The sequence below is a fragment of the Dipodomys spectabilis genome, unplaced genomic scaffold (genome assembly GCF_019054845.1).
Source record: "Dipodomys spectabilis isolate Male_0828 unplaced genomic scaffold, ASM1905484v1 ptg000371l, whole genome shotgun sequence".
NCBI lineage: Eukaryota > Metazoa > Chordata > Mammalia > Rodentia > Heteromyidae > Dipodomys > Dipodomys spectabilis.
The window spans coordinates 162,847-186,528 of NW_024871048.1; the positions used below are offsets into that span (position 1 = coordinate 162,847).

General features: G+C 58.2%; 1 protein-coding gene across 5 annotated transcripts in view; it reads right to left on the reverse strand.

Annotated features, from left to right (window-relative positions):
* Myt1l (myelin transcription factor 1 like) overlaps window positions 1-21,521 on the reverse strand; it is a 167,006-nt gene extending 145,485 nt beyond the window's left edge. For all 5 annotated transcript variants that reach the window (XM_042666938.1, XM_042666936.1, XM_042666935.1 and 2 more), the window contains exons 1-3: window positions 21,467-21,521; window positions 21,258-21,291; window positions 19,532-19,594 (exon numbers count right to left, since the gene is read on the reverse strand). In XM_042666938.1, coding sequence (XP_042522872.1) covers window positions 19,532-19,594; window positions 21,258-21,291; window positions 21,467-21,521 — 152 coding nt within the window. The remainder of the gene's footprint in view (window positions 1-19,531; window positions 19,595-21,257; window positions 21,292-21,466) is intronic.
* Window positions 21,522-23,682: the final 2,161 nt, after the last annotated feature.

Consider the following 23,682-nt stretch of genomic DNA (forward strand, 5'->3'; position numbering starts at 1 on the left):
CTTGGGCACCTGCTAATAGACGCGTGGGCTGTGTTGTGTGGCGGGGTCAGGGGAGGTTGAGGACGGCTCTGGCCCGTGGCCCTTGCTCTTTTCCTCTTCTCTTTTCTGGAGTGACGGTTTGGAAGGTGTCTCTCTGCCCAGTTCTTTTATTGTCCTCTCCTATTCTTCCCCATAATGCCTGTGTATGAGTGTGTGTGTGCGCACATGTGTGTGTACACAAGTGTATGTGCGCATGTGCGTGCACGTGTGTACATGTGTTGGTCTTGGGGCCTGGGCACCATTTCTGAGCTTTTGTGCTCAAGGCTAGCACTCTAACACTTGAGCCACAGCTTTACTTCTCACTTTTTTTGGTGGTTGATTGGAGATACAAAGTTCCACAGATGTTCCTGCCCTGGCTGGCTTTGAACCATGATCCTTGGGTCTTAGCCCAAGCAGCTAGCAGCAGAGGGGTGAGCCGCTGGCATGTGAGCCACCCTGTCCTTTGAACTGGACACTTCCTTCAACTTTCTCTTCACCCTTCTTTAGCTTTAGTTTCTTGTTTTTTTATTTTTCTAAACTTTCTAGCACCCTTAGTTATTTTCCATAAAATGACTTTTCCTTCTCTTTAAGGCGAGGATTATGTGCTTTTGGAGATTCTCAGTGTCTGTGTCCTTCTTGCTTTTGGAGATTCTCAGTGTCTGTGTCCTTCTTGCTTTTGGAGATTCTCCTCTGGGTGTCTGTGTCCTTCTTGCTTTTGGAGATTCTCAGTGTCTGTGTCCTTCTTGCTTTTGGAGATTCTCTTCTTGGTGTCTGTGTCCTTCTTGCTTTTGGAGATTCTCCTCTGGGTGTCTGTGTCTTTCTTGCTTTTGGAGATTCTCAGTGTCTGTGTCCTTCTTGCTTTTGGAGATTCTCCTCTGGGTGTCTGTGTCCTTCTTGTCTCGTGGTTTTCATGGTGGGGCGTCTTCCAGGGCTGGGCTGTGGCTGGCCACTCTTGCTGCGTGCAGGGCTGGTGGCTTGCGGGGTGCGGAGGTGGCGGTGTGGAAGCATTGGTGGCTGGGATGGCTGTGTCCACAGGAGTGGCTCTTTCAGGGCCCTGTTTAGCGGGAAGATGCCCAGGCAGAGCCTGATCCCGGAGCAGCAGGGTCCCGCTCTTCCCGCAGGGCAGGGCACCTGGAAAGCCCTCGCAAGCGTCCTGAGCCCATAGGGAGCCTGCGGAGTGTCCACCGGCGTGTAGCACCGGGGCAGAGTGGTTTCTGGCACAAAGCTTTTCTCTCCTCCAGACGCACCCACCTCTGCTTCTGGAAAGCCCTTCCGGGTCCCAGGGGCTCCTGCGCTGCCCCCGGAGGCCTGGCTTCCCTTTAGCGGGCCTGGCCTGCTGGCCCCACAGTGCCAGCTACAGCCCCACTATTTTCATAGGAACCTTTCCTTTCCCGTGTCCCCGTCCAGCGGCTTCTCTTCAGCTCAGTGCATTCTGCGAGGCTGTAGAAGACACGGGGTCTCATTTTCACCCTGGACTCAGACATATTGACAATGCTTGAGAACTTAAATTAGGCTCTACCAAAACCTGTATCATCACTAATTATGATTGCTCACGGCTCATTTAAGAAAATGTAGAAAAGCCCAAAGCTAACCTTCCCCATTCTTCTTCAATTATGTGTGAAGTCGCCATCTTTAGACACTCTAGGAGAGCTTGTAATGCTGAGGTAGGACAACGTTTCTCCATTTGGAGTCAGGTGCAGTGGCTCAGGTCTGTGCTCCTGGGTCTCAGGGATCATAGTTCAACACCAACCTGGTTATAAAAGCCAGTGAGACTTTATCCCAAGCAGTGGCTGGGTATGGTGGTGGGCACCTGTTACTCCCGCTACAGGGAAAGTGGGAGGGCCCGGGGGAGCTGGCTTGCCAGCCCTGACACAGTAAGCACACACAGGAGGATCGCAGTCCAGCACAGCCCGGCACAAAGGGAGACGCGACCTCACATCGACCAGCGCGCGAGGGCTGAGGCGAGGCCTAAAGTGTGGCCCCTCTAAGCCAAGCACAAGCTCTGCGACTGCCCCAGCCTTTCCATAAAGCACACAGGATTCTAACCCGGGGCACTGAGATCTGTAACTTTTACTTTTGACTTATTTATGGAGATATAATTGAATATCCCTAGATCAAAGAATTATAGCCTTGCTAATGATCATGTAGATATCTAATCATTATATGGACACCCATATGTTCTCTGGAAACACTATCTCTATTAAGAAGTTTGAAGCTTCTTAAATATGCATTTTTTAGTGAGTTGTGAATAGAATGTCGATAGATTGTACTTACTCCACAGAGACTTTCAAAGCTGCTGAATAGTTAGTTGACCAAGGAACCCCGCTATCTGGTCATGACCATCAGGACTTGTGTTTATGCTATGATATCCCCTTGATGTTGATTTCTGTGCCACAGTTGTTTACAAGCTGTTGCGTTTGGTCTTAGATAGCATCTTGGCTGGGCACACGTATTGTTGTTCAATTTATTTTCTTTTAAGTAACCATTAGAAAGACTTGTTGGCGGACAGCACGGGCAGAGGCCTGCTGTGTGTCAGCCTGCCACAGCGCACACCGTGGGTCCTGATGCTGCAAAACCACACCCTTTTTACCCAGCACCATCTCTTTTCTAAACTCAGTTGTTCTTGTGACAGACAACACTAGTTTTGAACAGACAACTCTCCTTCATACAAAGTAATCTGCAAAGAGAAACTGAGACTTCCTCAATTGCTTTAAATGTGGGCAGACTTGGGACATGATGGTGCCCATGTAGCTGGTGTGGGGCCCTGTCCTGAATTCCTGCTCAGAGGAGGAGAGACACTGCTGACTCCAGAGAGCTACCGCTCTATGTGTGGACATGTCTGTGAGTGTGGAGGTAGGTCTGTGTGTAGGTAGATCTGCACGTGTGTAGCTGTGTTTGTAGATTGGTCTGTGTGCACGCAGGACGGAGCACACAGGATGGAGCACACAGGGAGGAGCACACAGGACGGAACACGCAGGATGGAACACGCAGGACGGAACACACAGGACGGAACACGCAGGACGGAACACGCAGGACGGAACACGCAGGACGGAACACGCAGGACGGAACACGCAGGACGGAGCACACAGGAGGGAACACGCAGGGAGGAGCACACAGGACGGAGCACACAGGACGGAACACGCAGGACGGAACACGCAGGACGGAACACGCAGGACGGAACACGCAGGATGGAACACACGTGGGTCTCTGTGCTGTGGACACACGCTGGTCTCTGTGCTGTGGACACGCTGGACTCTGTGCTGTGGACACACACGTGGGTCTCTGTGCTGTGGACACACACGTGGGTCTCTGTACTGTGGACACATGCTGGACTCTGTGCTGTGGACACACGCTGGACTCTGTGCTGTGGACACATGCTGGACTCTGTGCTGTGGACACACGCTGGACTCTGTGCTGTGGACACACGCTGGACTCTGTACTGTGGACACATGCTGGACTCTGTGCTGTGGACACACGCTGGACTCTGTGCTGTGGACACACGCTGGACTCTGTGCTGTAGACACACGCTGGCCTCTGTGCTGTGGACACACACGCTGGACTCTGTGGTGTGGACACACACTGGACTCTGTGCTGTGGACACACACTGGACTCTGTGCTGTGGACACACGCTGGACTCTGTGCTGTGGACACACACGTGGGTCTCTGTACTGTGGACACATGCTGGACTCTGTGCTGTGGACACACGCTGGACTCTGTGCTGTAGACACACGCTGGACTCTGTGCTGTGGACACACACGCTGGACTCTGTGGTGTGGACACACACTGGACTCTGTGCTGTGGACACACACGTGGGTCTCTGTGCTGTGGACACACACGCTGGACTCTGTGCTGTGGACACACGCTGGACTCTGTGCTGTGGACACACGCTGGACTCTGTGCTGTGGACACACACGTGGGTCTCTGTGCTGTGGACACACACGCTGGACTCTGTGCTGTGGACACACACGTAGGTCTCTGTGCTGTGGACACACACGCTGGACTCTGTGCTGTGGACACACGCTGGACTCTGTGCTGTGGACACACACGTGGGTCTCTGTGCTGTGGACACACACTGGACTCTGTGCTGTGGACACACACGTGGGTCTCTGTGCTGTGGACACACACGCTGGACTCTGTGCTGTGGACACACACGTAGGTCTCTGTGCTGTGGACACACACGCTGGACTCTGTGCTGTGGACACACGCTGGACTCTGTGCTGTGGACACACACGTGGGTCTCTGTGCTGTGGACACACACTGGACTCTGTGCTGTGGACACACACGTGGGTCTCTGTGCTGTGGACACACGCTGGACTCTGTGCTGTGGACACACGCGTGGGTCTCTGTGCTGTGGACACACACGTGGGTCTCTGTGCTGTGGACACACACGCTGGTCTCTGTGGTGTGGACACACGCTGGACTCTGTGCTGTGGACACACGCTGGACTCTGTGCTGTGGACACACGCGTGGGTCTCTGTGCTGTGGACACACACGTGGGTCTCTGTGCTGTGGACACACGCTGGACTCTGTGCTGTGGACACACGCTGGACTCTGTGCTGTGGACACACACTGGATCTCCACAGCAGGCCAGGCCAGGGCAGTGTTCTCCCCTGGCGTGTCTGGGGTGTCCGCTCTCCCTGGGCTCAGGGGCAGAGGCAGGAAGGACCGGCAGCGCTAGCTGCGCAGCGCTGGCAGCCACGGAAGCAGCCGGGGAGGGGTTGCCTTTTCCAGGAAACCAAATCAGCCAGGACATTCCCGGCCCAAGCGTTTCTACACATGCAGTGTCCTGGGGGACAGAACCTACCCGCCTCAGCTCAGAGACAAAGCGCCGGGAGGCACTGGGGCTCTCAGCCGCCGCGTGGAGCAGGCAGGGAGCCTGTGGCCCGTGCGCTGCAGGGCATCGGTGGGGAGGGAGCGCTCACTGCTGCAGCACCCCGCCCCAGCCAGAGGCCACACGCAAAGCTCCGTGGCTTTGTCCCCTCTCCCTACAGTGTACCCAGTGACAGGAAAGCCGAGGCTCTGCTTCCTGCTGAAGCTGACCTCAAAGAAGCCACGCAAGCCAGAGGGCCAGGCACACAGGGTTGGGCCCAGCCCGTCAGACCACGTGGAGCGGGCATCTGGCAAGGCCGGGCTGGAGAGCAGTCAGAGCCCTGCAAGGCCAGGTTCTGCTGGGTGTTCCGCTGGGAGGGAGGGAGGGAGGGAGGGAGGGCAGGCCTGGGGAGGGAGGGAGGGTGGCAGGGGGGGAGGGCAGGCCTGGGGAGGGAGGGAGGGAGGGAGAGAGGGAGGGAGGGAGGGAGAGCAGGCCTGGGGAGGGAGGGAGGGAGGGCAGACCTGGGGAGGGAGGGAGGGAGAACAGGTCTGGGGAGGGAGGGAGAGCAGGCCTGGGGAGGGAGGGAGGGAGGGAGGGAGGGCAGGCCTGGGGAGGGAGGGAGGGAGGGGGGGCAGGCCTGGGGAGGGAGGGAGGGAGGGAGGGAAGGCAGGCCTGGGGAGGGAGGAAGGGAGGGAGGGAGGGAGGGAGGGAGGGAGGGCAGGCGTGGGGAAGTCAGCTCAAGCTCACAAAGGGGAAGAGCTGCTCACACACCGGCCAGTCCACCTTCCAGAAGGTTTTGGCAAAGGTATTGTTAAGTGAAATGACTTAACCCTTTAAAGCTAGTTCTTCTAAGTAGGACCTTTTTGATAAGGAGGAAGCGTGTTGGAAGCAACTGTAAGCCATCCTGCCCGTGCTGGCCGAGCTGCTCCCCTCTCTTCCTCCTGGGAGCACCCAGGACCAATCCATGGGAGGAACTCTGAATGTCCTGCCGTGTCCCCACCACCCACCCAGAGACCATCCTGCAGCGCTCCACCGGAGACAAACCAGGCCCTACAAACACCGGCAGAGGCCGTCCTGCAGCGCTCCACCGGAGACAGACCAGGCCCTACAAACACCGGCAGAGGCCGTCCTGCAGCGCTCCACCGGAGACAGACCAGGCCCTACAAACACCGGCAGAGGCCGTCCTGCAGCGCTCCACCGGAGACAGACCAGGCCCTACAAACACCGGCAGAGGCCGTCCTGCAGCGCTCCACCGGAGACAGACCAGGCCCTACAAACACCGGGAGAGGCCGTCCTGCAGTGCTCCACCGGAGACAGACCAGGCCCTACAAACACCGGCAGAGGCGCGTCTAGCTCATAACACAGCAAAGATACTTCTTGTTCATACTATAGCGAAATACTTTTAAACCTGAACGGTTTTCAACGCTAAGGGAACCATGTCAGTGATAGCTCAGCCTCAGAAGATCAGCCAGAAAAACAAGTATTGAAGGACATGGTTAAAGACCATACGATCAAAGAAACGTAACCTGTGTCTCCATCCTGAGACCGACACAGAGAAGAAGCACAGTGCACTAGAATCAAATGTGAACTGCGTCTGTGTCACGCTTCCGGTGCAGGGGAGCAGTGAGTGTGCTAAAACGAGGAGGTCACACGGGGTGCGGCCGCGCCAGGAGCCCAGGCGGGTCTCGCGGGGTCACGCCGGGCCATGCCGGGCCATGCCGGGCCCCGGGGCTCCCGCAGCGGGTCTCGCCGGGCCATGCCGGGCCATGCCGGGCAATGCCGGGCCACGCCGGGCCCCGGGGCTCCCGCAGCGGGTCTCGCCGGGCCATGCCGGGCCATGCCGGGCCACGCGGGGCCCTGGGGCTCCCGCAGCGGGTCTCGCCGGGCCACGCCGGGCCCCGGGGCTCCCGCAGCGGGTCTCGCGGGGCCACGCCGGGCCCCGGGGCTCCCGCAGCGGGTCTCGCGGGGCCACGCCGGGCCCCGGGGCTCCCGCAGCGGGTCTCGTCGGGCCATGCCGGGCCACGCCGGGCCCCGGGGCTCCCACAGCGGGTCTCGCAGGCCACGCCGGGCCCCGGGGCTCCCGCAGCGGGTCTCGCCGGGCCATGCCGGGCCACGTCGGGCCCCGGGGCTCCCGCAGCGGGTCTCGCCAGGCCATGCCAGGCCACGCCGGGCCCCGGGGTTCCCGCAGCGGGTCTCGCAGGCCACGGCGGGCCCCGGGGCTCCCGCAGCGGGTCTCGCGGGGCCACGCCGGGCCCCGGGGCTCCCGCAGCTCAGCCTGCCCAGAGCCTTTCCTGTCCACAGCTGTGGATGTCCTAACTCCAGGCGAGGTTCAGACTGAGCCCGTGAGCTTGTCCCACCTTTCAACAGTCTGAGCCAGCGGCCGGCCTCCTCCCCGCAAGAGCTGGGAAAGCCACTTCCTGCCATCCCTGCCCGCCGCCCACGTGCGCAGGTGTTTCCGGAATGGAGAATCCCACGGCCTTCCCAGCCTTGCTCCGTCCCCCGGCGACCACCCGAGGGAGGCTCTCGGAGTGATGTGGGGGGCCGTAGCCCTGCGCTCACTGCCCGGGGCCGGGGCCTGGGAGGGGGCAGATGTGGCAGACGGGGCTGACCCACTTCCAGGGGCTGGGCCTCCTCTTCTGGAATTTACTAGAAATCAGCTTGGGTTAACTGAAGAAGCTGCACTGCCAAAGCCACACTGGCCCCAGGACGGCCGTGCCTGGATTCCATACCTGGCTGCCACTCCGAGGTGAGCTAGGCAGCGGTCTGAGGCCCTGGATGGAAAAGGCGCTCTCTGCACCGGGTGGGGAGACCCTTGGAGAGGGAAGATGGCGGCCAAGGAGAGCGGCGAGCAGCCGGGGCGGGCGCACTCCTGCAGTGACAGAGAGGAGGTGGTGCGCCCCGTGAGCAGACGGGGCGCAGGATGGGACAGGCCTGGTCGCCGTGAAGTACCTCTTGGGGGGCAGTGCCCTCCCTGCGCTGGTTCAGGGGATTCTGGGAGCAGAATCCCGCGAGCCAGGACTCCGTGGGAGCCCACGTCCGGCCAGGCCCCCCGTGCCGGGGTCGTAGCTCGCAGGCTGCTGCGGCCCCGCGGCCCCGAGCCGTTTCCTTCATCACGTCTGCCCTGGGCAAGAGGAAGCTGGGAGAGGAGTGGGAAGAGGCCCCCGCACTCACGCATGGGCTCAGCATCTAGGCCCGTGCCAGGAGTGTCTCTAGGACTAACTGCTGGTGCCCGGGCTGCGGGGGTCGCGTGCGGGCACAGGCAGGAGGGCAGCCGCGGGCGGCAGCCGGGCACAGCACACCTCCGCCATGACTGCTGCGTGGCCTGCTGCCCGTCCACTCCGGTTCTTGCCTGCGGAGGTGAGCCAGGACGGGAGACGAGATGGTTCCACAGTCCCGAGGGTGCTCAGAGTGCCACCGCCCCTGATGGGCAGGGGAGCGGGGAGCGGGGGAGCGGCTGGCAGCGGGATGCATTATTTATGAAGGAATGTCTTCCGGGAGGCTCCCGCTTCCCCTTCGCGCTCCCTGGAGTCTTGGGAAATGAAGCCTTTTGTGTAGGAGGAATCTCTCTGGCGATGTCAAATACAGCACTAATACCATTCGCAGCCCTGCAGAGTGGCTACTAAGTGACAAAGAATCCCCAGAATTATACAAGAGGCACTCAGAGCCTCTCGACAGCAAGCCGGTGCGGTGTCCTCAGGAGCCACTAGCGGCCGCGGAGGCTCCCGGAGGCCAGCCCGGGACGTCCTGCCCCTCGGGGCCTGCGGGTGGCAGAGGAGCAGGCTCCGGCACCCAGCACGCAGCGCCCTGCTGGAAGCACCCTGCGGCAGCCTCTGCCTCCCTCTGAAGCTGCCGGCCCCGCCCTCCCCGAGAAGTCGCCTTCTGGAATGTGTTCTTTGTGGTTTGTTACCTAAATCCGAGGGGCAGATTGCGATGGGAAGATGATCCACACCCAGGTACAAGTCACTGACTGGGCCGGTCAGCGGGCTGGTCCTCCCACGGGAGGCAGTAACACGGGGGACCCCGGCAGGTGTTTGTGGCAGGCCCAGGTAGCAGTGTGGACCCCTTCCGAGTGGTGCTGGGATCTGGTGTGAGTCCCTGCTCTGAGTCCCTCTGCCTTGTGACTGCGGTGAGGTGCGCTCAGCCTCCACAAGGAGCAGGGACAGCGGGGAATGGAAGTGGGCAAGGCTGGGCCCGGGGTGCCGTCTGGTCCCCGTGGTGGCTCTCAGACCCCCCACCCCCACCCCCAGGGCCTGGTCAGCAACCTCACCAGCTCCCGACTCCCTACACACCTCGTCTGGCTGGTGATGCGCTGGCCTGTGGTTCTCAGCCTCGGGCGATGTCCCGAGGACCTGCAGCTCAAGGGCGGATGGCCAGGCCTCACCCAGTCCACCCAGTCTTGCTGCAGCAGGTGTTTAAGCCCCCGTGTGGGTTTGGGAAAGGTGGTCACCCCCAGGCTTCCGAGTTGGGTTCGCTAGCTACTAGCAGGTTCCACGGCCCGCCAGGGAAGGCTCCAGAACAATCACAGCACCTGCTGGGACCAAAGGGACCCGAGGATACCCTGGTGCCTCCAAAGCCCCTCCCCAAAGCTCTGGAAACTTCCGAAGTGCCTGGGTTGGCATCAGCTGCCTCCTATTGAGTGCAAGAGTGGGTTCTGTATTGTTTAATCGTTTTGGGTGGGGTTTCCATCCACTGCAACTGGACACAGCCTAAGAACTGTAAACTAGAAAGCTCCTTTCCTGATAAAGTTCCCACAGCATGAAGTAGACCAGGTACTGCTGGGAACAAGATTCTGATTGTTACACCCACACTGGACCCGGATAGCAGTGGCCTTCACAGACTCTGTATCAGTATACATTCTTCAGTGGCTCATCTAAACACATGGATGATGATGATGATGATGATGATGATGGTGGTGATGGTGGTGGTGGTGGTGGTGGTGGTGGTAGTGATCATGATGATGATGATGATGATCATAATGATTGTGATGATGGTAATGATGATGATGGTGGTGATGATGATCATGATGATGGTGATGGTGGTGGTGATGATGATGATCATGATGATGATCATGATGATTGTGATGATGGTGGTGGTGATGATGGTGGTGATGATGATCATGATGATTGTGTGATGATGGTGGTGGTGATGATGGTGGTGATGATGATCATGATGATGGTGATGGTGGTGGTGATGATTGGTAGTCCAGGGGGTTTGACTTCAAGCCCTCACTTACTCAGCCCTTCTGCTCAGCCACACCCCCAGCCCTTCAAACACAGGCATTCTCTTTAAACGTGGAGTTACAGGAAATACATTTAATGTTATCAAACATCAAAAATCAACGCCTTGCGGTGCAGTGCACGCTTTGTCTTGGGGACCCGGGGAGGGTGTGCGGCCAGACAGCGGCGGGCAGCGTTTGCTCAGGAGCATGGCCAGGACTCTTTTTTTTAAATCAAGGATTTATTGTGACAGTAAAGGTTAACTGCTACCACAATCCCAAACCCGTGCGCGGCCTGTGTGCTGTTCTCCCACACACACAACCCAGGGCCACGGTGACAGGACGTCTCCTGCACCCAAATAAATCCCTAGTTCTCAACAGTCTCCCTCCATATGCAGCCGGGCTGTGCTCCCAAATTAATGCTAAAATATGTGTGCCCTGACGTGTGATTTACAGGGGGAGACGGCGTGGAGAGGACAGCGCGTCGTAAAGCGTAGAGCTGGCAGCAGGTGGACCGACACCTCATAAAGAACGGAGGGCGCTATTTATTCTCGTGGACGGGGGAGTAAACAGAGCTCTGTGAGGCGGCGGCGGCAGAGTTCCCCGGAAGCGCCCTCCGCGCCCCTCGCACGGCTGTCACTCGTTAATTAGGCGCCGGCAGGCACTGCGTGTGCCTCACGCACCCAAGTGGGTCTTTGCTTTCCACGTGCAGGGCCCTCCTAATTAAAATCAGTTTTGCAATTAAACCTGAAAATGGCGTTCAACTTTCAAGCGTGCTTAGGAAAAACGCAATTATGTTGAGGGCATTTTACTTTGATGCAGATAGATTCCTATCTCCATGACGGCAGCCCGGGGAGGCAGGGGCACCCTGCTTCCAGCCTCCTTTCTTCTTCTCCCTCTCGTCCCTCTCCTCCCTCTCCAGACAGCGGACGGGGCTCGCCGTCATAACTCGCATGCTCCACTGTCTCCCAGCCAGCATCTGGCCCTGTTCCAAAGCTTTTAGTGAGCGCGCTCTGTCAGGGCATGAATAATGTCGCCCAGGCTGTTGGCAGAATCCAAATGAGGCGTGCGTGTATCAGGAAGCCAGCCCTCCACGTTAGCCCCAGAGCTAGCTCCTGCGAAGACAGGCAATTATTCACCTGCCTGCCACCCTGGCACGCACGCTGGTGGGAGGAAAGGGGCATGAAATGGAAGAGGATCTGAGCAGAGGCTCCGCACAACCAGCCAGGGAGAATCCAGCAATCTCCTAATAAAACCTCCCCCCCCACAGAAAGCCCAAGGCCACCATTGAAATGTTTAATTTTAAAGTTGCACCGAGTGATTTCTAAATTGGAGAGGTTTGAAATAACATATACTACTCACCGCCTAACTTTTGGGCATTTGTCTAGCATGTGAGAACTATCAAGCTAAATTGTAGGTTGGATGTTTTGTCAGAAGTCTACACTCAACACACAAGTAATTAGAAGTTACGGTGAAGGGTAAGTGTAAAAGGAGCCCATAAATGTCAGAAATAAATCCAAGATTAATCACCAAACAGAAATGTAAAGAATGAATCCATACTCAGAATTCCCATGCCTCCCATTCTCTTTTTCCCTCTGTGATGTACTGAAGGTTGATATAAAAATCTCTTAAAATGATAAGGAATCCAATTAATTCGAAGTGTCTCAGTATGTCTGTAACTATATTTGCAAGGAAAGCTAATATTTGAATTCCTATATACCGTTTACTATTACTCTGCAGCAAGAAATTTTACAAAATTGAAAAATTGTTCTTTATTTTTATTTTGGGGAAAACTGAAAAATCAAGTCAAAACAAAACAAAAACCTTTCTCCTGGCTCTGGAGGGTCACGCCTGTCACCCCTGCTACTCAGAAGGCTGAGATCTGAGGATGGCAGTTCAAAACTACCCTGAGCAGGAAAAGCCAAACCACCAGAGGTGGCGCTGTGGCTCACATGGCAGCGTGCTAGCCTCCTCCTGAGCAAAAAGCTCAGGGACACCACACACGCCCTGAGTTCAAGCCCCAGAATGGTCACAAAGTAAATAAAAGAAAAACCCTCAGGACAACAAAGCCGTAAGTATTCTGAGGATGAAGATAAATTCCCCTGGGAATGACAGCGGTCTCCATGCTTTTGTCAGGGCCGACCTGTGCATGCGGTGTCAGCATAGCACCCCGACTGGGCACCTGGGCCCCCTGCAGCCACCCTGCTGGCGGTGCCCCTCTGTACTTCACAGGGGCCCTGGGGGGCACAGAGACCTAGACCACCCGGTGAGCCTCTCCGCTCCGATCTGGTGCCTGGCCCAGGGACTGCTGGATGCTGTGCAGCCCCCGCCCTGTGGGGTCCTGAGGAGCAGGCGCCCGCATGCCCTCCACAGGGGAGGGAGGTGCGGGGAGGCCCGGGGGGGGGCACCGGCCCCTTGCTCCACATCCAGCCTGTGATTGCTCCCTATCCCAGCTCCCCCTATCTGCAGGGGAGCAGCAGGCAGCCAAGCAAGCCGGGCTGTGGCTGTGAAGATGCTGGCAGCTGGCATAGGAGGCAATCGCAGGGAGACGGGGCCCCAGCCACCAGCGAGCCCTCTGCAGGCTTGGGGCCGAAAGCTACACGGGGCGGCTGAGGTTTTGTTTGCTCTGGAAAATGAAGCTCTGTGATTAGACGCCACACCTGAGATGCATGCACGTCTCCCAGGCACCAAGTGTGCTGTTCACGTGCCCAGTAGAGCACAGCGCCACGCGCTCACCACGCAGCACTGCGCAGCAGACAGGAGACGCTGGACTTGAAGACGGGGCTGCTATTCTGGTTTATAGGGTACAGATTGCTCATCACCCTAATGGCAAATCTCATGGTGTTTTTGTATACGCAGAGACATGAAACTGTGAGCCAGGAAGAGAAGATGGCGGTTCACGTCTGGACACTAGAGAGAAAGAGCTGGCAGATGCCCAGGTCTGGGCACTGAGGTCCCTGAAGATAATGGTGACATTTGCCAGCTTCCGGTGAGGCCTGGCTGCACCACCCAGGTCGGGGCTGCAGACGCCGGCTGAGCTCCATCCGTGGGTGGCACTGGGCCGCACGCCGTGCGTCTGTGCTGGCTCCAGCAGAGCAGCGGACGCTGCTGCTCACTCGCTCAGGCTTTGCTCATGTGACACAGCACAGACAGGAAAAGGACGAGCGCATCTTCTCAACACTTAGCTATCGACCGGTCAGCGTGATAGTTACAAACGCTTAGCACAAGTGGGTACCTACAAGTGGAATGGTTTTGTTCAAAGACACAATACGGGAGTTAATGTGAAATGGCCACAAATCAGTCTTAGAATCTTACTCCGAAAAATTTTAGCCGGGATCTGAAATGATGAGTTCCTCCCTCAGATGACTGTTCCCTGTCTCAGGTTTGATCAGGTGGTCGGTTCTCTCTCAGGCTTTATAAATCCGCAGCTGTGTCTACACCTCCCACCCAGCAGCCGCCACAGGAAGGAGCAGCACTGTGAGCAGCAGCGCAGCCGCCGCCATGACGGCTCTCCCAGGGGAAGAATCTAGAATCCTGGCAAGTGCTTGGTTTCCATAGGAATTTCCCTCGTTATAAATAAAAGATGAAGCCATAGGCATTATGTTAACATAGTTAATTATTTCCCCCAATACGGATATTTTTGCATTATTTTTTGCATGTTCATGTTGAAGTAACTCTGTGAAGGGGGAACAAAGCTGCAGTCCTGACTCTGAGAGACAGACAGACAGACAGACAGGACAGGTACTTCCACCCAACCCAGGGCCAGATACCCTCTCTCTAAAACCAGAAACATAATCCAGGCACAACTGGAACTGTCCAAGCTTGAAATAGCAATAGTTATAAGCTGTTAAAACACAGGAATCTCATCTTGGTTTAAGAAGTTGAAATGTCATCTTTAGTTGTTACAGATAATGAGACCATATTGGAAAGTAAAAACTCAGAGACCTTCCCTGGTACCCCAAATGGACCCCAGCAAGCTGGCACGGTGACTGCTTTGTGCTCCCGAGAACCCCAGAGGGCAAAGGGCAGTCACCCCGGAGCCCTGGGGTAACTGTCCTGAGGTCCCCAGGCCCCCCCGAGCCCTGGAGTAACTGTCCTGAGGTCCCCAGCCCCCCACCCCGGAGCCCTGGGGTAACTGTCCTGAGGTCCCCAGGGGCCCCCTGAGGTCCCCAGGGCCCCCCCCCCGGAGCCCTGGGGTAACTGTCCTGAGGACCCTAGGCCCCCCTGGAGCCCTGGGTAACTGTCCTGAGGTCCCCAGGGCCCCCCGGAGCCCTGGAGTAACTGTCCTGAGGTCCCCAGGGGCCCCCCCGGAGCCCTGGGGTAACTGTCCTGAGGTCCCCAGGGGCCCCCCTCGGAGCCCTGGGGTAACTGTCCTGAGGTCCCCAGGGCCCCCCCGGAGCCCTGGGGTAACTGTCCTGAGGTCCCTAGGCCCCCCTGGAGCCCTGGATAACTGTCCTGAGGTCCCCAGGGCCCCCCGGAGCCCTGGGGTAACTGTCCTGAGGTCCCCAGGCCCCCCTGGAGCCCTGGAGTAACTGTCCTGAGGTCCCCAGGGGCCCCCCCGGAGCCCTGGGGTAACTGTCCTGAGGTCCTCAGGGCCCCCCGAGCCCTGGGGTAACTGTCCTGAGGTCCCTAGGCCCCCCTGGAGCCCTGGGGTAACTGTCCTGAGGTCCCCAGGGCCCCCCCCGGAGCCCTGGGGTAACTGTCCTGAGGTCCCCAGGGGCCCCCCCCGGAGCCCTGGGGTAACTGTCCTGAGGTCCCCAGGGGCCCCCTCGGAGCCCTGGGGTAACTGTCCTGAGGTCCCCAGGGCCCCCCCCGGAGCCCTGGGGTAACTGTCCTGAGGTCCCCAGGCCCCCCGAGCCCTGGGGTAACTGTCCTGAGGTCCCCAGGGCCCCCTGGAGCCCTGGGGTAACTGTCCTGAGGTCCCCAGGGGCCCCCCCGGAGCCCTGGGGTAACTGTCCTGAGGTCCTCAGGGCCCCCCGAGCCCTGGGGTAACTGTCCTGAGGTCCCTAGGCCCCCCTGGAGCCCTGGGGTAACTGTCCTGAGGTCCCCAGGGGCCCCCTGAGGTCCCCAGGGCCCCCCCCCCGGAGCCCTGGGGTAACTGTCCTGAGGTCCCCAGGGCCCCCTGGAGCCCTGGGGTAACTGTCCTGAGGTCCCCAGGGGCCCCCCCGGAGCCCTGGGGTAACTGTCCTGAGGTTCCCAGGGGCCCCCCGAGCCCTGGGGTAACTGTCCTGAGGTCCCCAGGGCCCCCCCCCCCGGAGCCCTGGGGTAACTGTCCTGAGGTTCCCAGGCCCCCCCGAGCCCTGGGGTAACTGTCCTGCGGTCCCCAGGGCCCCCCCCCCCGGAGCCCTGGGGTAACTGTCCTGAGGTCCTCAGGGGCCCCCCCGAGCCCTGGGGTAACTGTCCTGAGGTCCTCAGGCCCCCTGAGCCCTGGGGTAACTGTCCTGAGGTCCCCAGGGGCCCCCCTCGGAGCCCTGGGGTAACTGTCCTGAGGTCCCCAGGGGCCCCCCTCAGAGCCCTGGGGTTACTGTCCTGAGGTCCCTAGGCCCCCCCGGAGTCCTGGGGTTACTGTCCTGAGGTCCCTAGGCCCCCCCGGAGTCCTGGGGTAACTGTCCTGAGGTCCCCAGCCCCCTACCCCGGAGCCCTGGGGTAACTGTCCTGCGGTCCCTAGGCCCCCCTGGAGCCCTGGGGTAACTGTCCTGAGGTCCCCAGGGGCCCCCCCGAGCCCTGGGGTAACTGTCCTGAGGTCCCCAGGGGCCCCCCCGAGCCCTGGGGTAACTGTCCTGAGGTCCCCAGGGCCCCCCCTGGAGCCCTGGGGTAACTGTCCTGAGGTCCCTAGGCCCCCCTGGAGCCCTGGGGTAACTGTCCTGAGGTTCCCAGGGCCCCCCCCCCCGAGCCCTGGGGTAACTGTCCTGAGATCCCCAGGGGACCCCGAGCCCTGGGGTAACTGTCCTGAGATCCCCAGGGGACCCCGAGCCCTGGGGTAACTGTCCTGAGATCCCCAAGGGACCCCGAGCCCTGGGGTAACTGTCCTGAGATCCCCAGGGGACCCCGAGCCCTGGGGTAACTGTCCTGAGGTCCCCAGGGGCCCCACGGCTCACTCTTGGTTCTATCACACTTTGTGCTAAACGCTATTTATTTCTGCTAAAATATGTGGAGCCTTAGCATGACATCTGACAAAATGGTAAAAAATAAAATGAGGCAAACAAAGTGTTTGTCGGAAAGTTCGAAACTTTTCCTTCTTTGGTCCCTGGGTCCTCTCCAAGCTTTTCCCTACCGGGTCCTGGGAGTGACCAGCATCCCCGGGACACACCCAGGGTGACCAGCATCCCCGGGACACACCCAGGGTGACCAGCGTCCCCGGGACACACCCAGGGTGACCAGCATCCCCGGGACACACCCAGGGTGACCAGCGTCCCTGGCACACACCCAAGGTGACCAGCGTCCCCGGCACACACGCAAGGTGACCAGCGTCCCCGGGACACACCCAGGGTGACCAGCGTCCCCGGGACACACCCAAGATGACCAGCGTCCCCGGGACACACCCAGGGTGACCAGCATCCCTGGCACACACCCAAGGTGACCAGCGTCCCCGGGACACACCCAGGGTGACCAGCGTCCCTGGCACACACCCAAGGTGACCAGCGTCCCCGGCACACACCCAGGGTGGCCAGCATCCCCGGGACACCAGCGTCCCCGGGACACACCCAGGGTGACCAGCGTCCCCGGGACACACCCAGGGTGACCAGCGTCCCCGGGACACACCCAGGGTGGCCAGCGTCCCCGGGACACACCCAGGGTGACCAGCGTCCCCGGGACACACCCAGGGTGGCCAGCGTCCCCGGGACACACCCAAGATGACCAGCGCCCTGGCACACACGCAAGGTGACCAGCGTCCCTGGCACACACCCAAGGTGACCAGCGTCCCTGGCACACACCCAAGGTGACCAGCGTCCCCGGCACACACGCAAGGTGACCAGCGTCCCTGGCACACACGCAGGGTGACCAGCGTCCCCAGGACACACCCAAGATGACCAGCGTCCCCGGCACACACCCAGGGTGACCAGCATCCCCGGCACACACCCAGGGTGACCAGCGTCCCCGGCACACACCCAGGGTGACCAGCGCCCCCGGCACACACGCAGGGTGACCAGCGTCCCCGGCACACACCCAGGGTGACCAGCGTCCCCGGCACACACCCAGGGTGACCAGCATCCCCGGCACACACCCAAGGTGACCAGCGTCCCTGGCACACACGCAGGGTGACCAGCGTCCCCGGCACACACCCAAGGTGACCAGCGTCCCCGGCACACACCCAGGGTGACCAGCATCCCCGGCACACACCCAGGGTGACCAGCGTCCCCGGGACACACCCAAGGTGACCAGCGTCCCCGGCACACACCCAGGGTGACCAGCGTCCCCGGCACACACCCAGGGTGACCAGCGTCCCTGGCACACACGCAGGGTGACCAGCGTCCCCGGCACACACCCAGGGTGACCAGCGTCCCCGGCACACACCCAGGGTGACCAGCGTCCCCGGCACACACCCAAGGTGACCAGCGTCCCCGGGACACACCCAAGGTGACCAGCGTCCCCGGCACACACCCAGGGTGACCAGCGTCCCCGGCACACACCCAGGGTGACCAGCGTCCCCGGCACACACCCAAGGTGACCAGCGTCCCCGGCACACACGCAAGGTGACCAGCGTACCCGGCACACACACACATCAAGGTTCAGTGGAAGTGAGCCCTGCTCCTCAAACCTCTCTTGGAGACGAGCTTCAGGCAGAGAAACAGCGCTCATGGTCAGATGCCTGTATGCGTGGAGCAACACGGCACTGCACAGGGTGCGAACTGCTTTCTTCCAAAGCCACTTGACATTATAACGTCCCTTACAGGCCATATAAAACACGCAGTGCAGGTGGGCGGCTGCAGCGGCCTGCGAGAAACGGGAGAAGCATTGGGTCTGTCCTGTCCAAATGACTGAGTCCTCTGTGGCCCTGGGGCTGGATTTTCTCCACTCCGACCCTTGACCGGGAGTGTGCTAACACACAGACACCAGCACCTGCTCTGAACTTCACAATGACACGTGTTGATACAGCGAAAGCAGCGTGCTATTTGGAAACGGGAAGGTTTTTGTGCAAAACTGTGGCCTGGAAATTCCACCCATCTCATACCTAATTAAAACTTTTTTAGCCGAATTTAATAATTTCTTCTCATAACAGTCTGATAAAGTCTAACTACTCGCTAATCAAGACATGATTAAAAGAAAAAGGAGATCTCACACTCAGTTTGCTAACATGCTTTCTGCTGAACACATGATGCAGCCTTTTAAACCTCTCGATTCAGAGCTTATATTTGTACTCCTTCATAAGACAACACAGCATTTTAAGTTCTTTATCAGTTATATGACCCAGTCATTTACTATTTTTTCCTCTAATTATAATGACATGACAAACTGAATTTAATAATTTACACTGTGAAGTGCCCTGGGAAAGGGGCTGCTGTGTGCCATGGAAGATATCAGACAGGTACTCAAGAGGACCGGCTCCCGACAACAGCCCCTGCCCTGCCCGCCGGCGCGGGGCCGCAGGCCATTGGTGACTAAAGTACCATCGGAGTAACTGCTTGATTTCACCCACACACTAATGTTCACCTAAAAAGGAAATGGATCCTGAGCCTGTGAGGAGGGGGGTCCTGAGATCCACACCCATTTAGAGTGGAGGTGACGGGTCTGCCCGGGAGCCTTGTCAGACCTGAGGCCGGAATCGTCACCACCAGAGACGTGGAAACGAGCCGGAGACGCACGGTTCGCCTGGAACCCGGGAGCGAGGTGTGCACACAGACATTCACTTTGCCCGTGTGGTGGTGTGATCTGTCCTGTCTCTGCCCCCATGGGACCCCAGCCTGCAGCTCCCAGCATGCTGAGCTCCGTCTTGCCTTTCTAGGACAAGCTCTCTTACCTGGGGGAGGGGGGACAGGGCTCTTTGAGAATCACACTTTCGTTTATGCCTAAGAGCCACCATCCTGTGTCTCCAGAATGAGCAATGGTGGGAGGAGGAGGAAAAGGAGGAGAAGGAGCTGGGGAAAGGGGAAGGTGGAGGGGGAGGGGAGGAGGAGGGAAAGAGGAGGGGGAGGGGGAGGAGGGGGAGGGGGAGGGGGAGGGGAGGAGGGGCGGTGGCACGGCCCTTCCCTGGAGCAGTGGACGGCCTGGCAGTGTCTGAGCACTGAGCCCCGTTCACTCAGACAGTGGGGGCGAGTCGTAGCGTGTGTCGTCTGTGCCTCTGCAGCTTTGCCTGCACTCGCTTGCAATGGCTTATGCTTTGAGGACTTGTACAGGGACAAAGCTCTTTTGAAGCGCTCAGAGGTGTGAGAGGATGGAAGACGGCGCGGCATGCGCGGCTCTCCAGGGACCACGTGCGCCCTCACCATTGCAGTGGGGTCTCTGAGCGAGTTACCTGAGATGGCATGTGTGAAAAATGCAGGCATTACCTTCTGTGTCGTGCGTATTTGCCACTGACGTGTCCACTGCCATCACAGCCAGGAGTAGGGCAGCTGCAACAGGACAGAGCCGGTCACACAGGAGGGCCAGCAGGGGGGACGGCCACCTCCGCCCCACCCAGACAGGAGACCGCCACGTGCATGCATTGTGCATATGTGTGCTGCACCCACACACATGTGCGTGCAGGACAGCTGGTCACACAGGAGGGGCGCTCTGCAGGGGGGACGGCCACCTCTACCCCTGCTCACAGAGGAGAGCACCATGTGTGTGCAGACATGTGTATGGCACACACACGTGAGTACAAGTGTGAACATGAGTATGCATACAGCTGAGTGTATGTATGTATGTGCACACACGTGCATGTGTTCTCTGTGAGGGTGCATGAATTTGTGTGTGAACGTGCAGGTGCATTCATCTGAGTGCATGTATGTGCACACATGTGTATGTATTCTCTGTGAGTGTGTATAAGTTCATGTGTGAACTTGAAGGTGCATCTATCTGCATGTATGTATGTATGTGCACACATGTGCATGTTCTATGTGAGTGTGCATGAGTTCATGTGTGAACTTGAAGGTACATTTATCTGAGTATGTGCACATGAGTACACATGTGCATGTGTTCTCTGTGAGTGTGCATGAGGTCATGTGTGAGCGTGTAGGTACATTCATCTGAATGTATGTGCATGTGTGCACATATGTGTATGTATTTTCTGAGAGTGTGCATGAGTTCATGTGTGAACTCGAAGGAGCATTCATCTGAGTGTATGTGCATGTGTTCTCTGGGTGTGCATGAATTCATATGTGAACTTGAGGTGCATTCATCTGTGTGTATGTATGTGCACACACGTGCATGTGTTCTCTGTAAGGGTGCATGCGTTTGCATGTGAGCATGCAGGTGCATTTATCTGAGTGTATTATGTGCACATGTGCATGTGTTCTCTGTGAGGGTGCATGCGTTTGCATGTGAGCATGCAGGTCATGTCTGAGTGTATGTGTGCATGAGTGCACACATGTGCATGTGTTCTCTGTGAGGGTGCATGCGTTTGCATGTGAGCATGCAGGTCATGTCTGAGTGTATGTGTGCATGAGTGCACACATGTGCATGTGTTCTCTGTGAAGGTGCATGCTTTTGCATGTGAGCATGCAGGTACATTTATCTGAGTGTATTATGTGCACACATGTGTATGTGTTCTCTGTGAGAGTGTATGCGTTTGCATGTGAGCATGCAGGTGCATGTCTATGTGTGCATGGGTGCACATGTGCATGTGTTCTCTGTGAGGATGCATGCTTTTGCATGTGAGCATGCATGTGCATTTATCTGAGTGTATTATGTGCACATGTGCATGTGCTCTCTGTGAGGGTGCATGCGTTTGCATGCGAGCGTGCAGGTGCATTTATCTGAGTGTATTATGTGCACATGTGCATGTGCTCTCTGTGAGGGTGCATGCGTTTGCATGTGAGCATGCAGGTCATGTCTGAGTGTATGTGTGCATGAGTGCACATGTGCATGTGTTCTCTGTGAGGGAGCATGAGTTCGTGTGTGAGTGTGCATGCATGTGTGACATGAAATGCTCTGCACAAGCAGACCTCTGGGGGTTAATTTCATCCATGCAGTAGGGCGTGAGCAAGCTGTGTGAGCTGGGGATCCGTTTGCCCATTAACGGGCACGGCTTTTCCAGATTGCTAGCAAGGATTCGTTTCACCACAGAGCACTAACCTGAACAGCTCTTGTATGGCTGGCTCCACGGGAACTGCAGAGAGATAGAGAATAGATAAAAATGTATCATCCATTGCAATCATACTCTTCCACAGAAAGTTACCCACAGGGCCATGCTGTGGGGCGGGGCAGGTCAGTGTGAATGGTCACGGTGTTTGGGGGACCACGGGGGTCCCGTGGGACTCGAGACTCGGGACACACGGACGTACCTCGAACCCCCTTGGACCGCGTGCGGTGGCGCTTCTCCTCGGCGTCCAGGTCCATCTGGGGACAGAGTAGCATGTGGTCAGTGTCCTTGTCCTGCCAGTGTGGACGGCCATGCGCGGGCCGCCTGCTGTCCCCGGCCGGCGGTCTCCAACGGCCCTCCGTCCCGCGCGGCCCTGCTCCTCTGTGCTGGAGGCCCCGCCAGGGCAGAGCGAGACCAGGGCCAGGCCATCTCACTGTGCTATTTACAAATAGTAAGCGGACCTCGCTCTCCCAGGGAAAGCTCAATCAGGAGCCTGTGTGCTCTGCAGTGGGGGATGCTGGCGGGTCCCAAAGGACAATCTGATTACTCTCTTCTCAAGGATTTGATTAGGACATATCTGGGCGATTCCGAGGTATACTTTGTAACAAGGCTATAACCGAGAGCTATTAAGTTTATATGCAGACAAAACACGTCTCCTTGTAACTGGAAGGTTGCATGTGATTAGGCATGAACAGGAGAGGGGGCAGGGTTCAGGCCCTTTCTCCCGTGAGGGGTGTCCTCCCAGTGCGGCCGAATTCCTGCTGTGGACTGGCCCTCATTCCGCCAGACCTGCACCTGCCCTCGACCTGCATCAGCGGGCACTCGCAAATCCACAGGAACCACCCCCCCTCCCGGGTCCTCAGAGCGGCCTCCAAGGAACGAGAAGGTGAGAACTTAGACCCTGTGACCTGACCCAGTACTGTGGACAGAGGGTTTCAGGAGGGAGGACTCTAGATCTCAGCTGTTTGTAAGTAAGTGTGACACTAGCTGTGCTAGTGTAATTAATGCTCACCACGCATTTCCCCCACATATTTCCCCATTCAGGCTGCACCCACGGAGGCTGACAAGCACAGACAGTGCAAGCATAGCTCCTGACACGCTGTGGAACAACCTCTCGGTGCCACCGCATTCCCATCCCTCCCAGCACAGCCAGGCTGCACAGAGCATCAGACACGGCCATCCACGGTCACGCCAGCACGCGGGGCATTGAAGCCACTTTCTATGGGGTTTATGAGAAGAAAGTTTGAATGGACCAAGAGGGCCGTGGTCAGACACACACAGCCCTGCTGGGCCCAGGCAGGGGTGAGTTTGCCTCTTATGGAGCTGTGAGCATGGGCACTGCCTCTGGACCAGTGCTGCTAAGGAGGGGAGGGACCGCAGAGACGCGGGCAGCGCCATTCAGTGCTCAGATCACCCAGACACTCAACATGTGCAGTCAGCACACTCTCAGGATAAAGAAGCACAAACTCACTCAGCGCAGGGGACGCATACGTGATGTGCGTTCAATGCTATAATGAAGACACTATCCTGACTTGAATGGGGAAGAATTCAGACAAAGTGACTGGCGTCCCAGGGAATATCCCAGAGAGCTGCGACTGGTGACCAGAGCCACGTGTTCCGTGAGCCACGTGTTCATGTGGAAGGAAGAGGAGACTAGCTCTACCTCACGTGAAGACACTTAAAACACTGATGGAATGGATGGAAGAGTGGGAAGATGGATGGCTAGACTCATTTGTTGCAAACAGCTGAGATCTGAGGATCGTGGTTCAAAGCCAGCCCAGGCAGGAACGTCCCTGACACTTATCCCACATGAACCACCAGAAAACGGGACGTGGAGCTGTGGCCCAAACTGGACAAAAAGCCCAGAGCACCCCATCTCCGAGTTCAAGCCCCGTGACCATCACCACCACCAACAAAAATGCAGACTAGGAGTCAGAAGGAGGCGGGTGGCATATGGAAAAGAGCAAGGGGCTGGAGAGGAGCAGGAAGGACAGATGGCCGAGCTGAAGGCCGCGGAGACGGGGCGGTGGGACAGAGGAGGCCGTCATTCCACAGCGGTCTGGTTGACTAGAGTATTTTAGAGGATGTCTAACAGGGTGGAGGCGGGCGGGTTGGGGCAGTGTGTGGTCATGGAGAGGAACAGGCCAGGAAAGCTGCCTCAAGGAATCAGCCCCAAACCAGTAGCACTGTTACTCAAGTCCTGGGACACAGCGGAGACGTCAGAAGCCCGCAGGAACAGGAAAATGTTATTTAACCTCTAGCAGCAATGGTGCATTTCCCGAGGTCCTGGAGGTTGTCCCAGGGCTGGGGTGCAGCCCTGAATTGGGAAGAGTTAAAATCCTGAAGCGGGAGAGGTAAGTCGAGGCATCATGCCAGTGGGATAGGGTGGAGGCTGCGGTCCCGCTGGGTTCTCAGGAT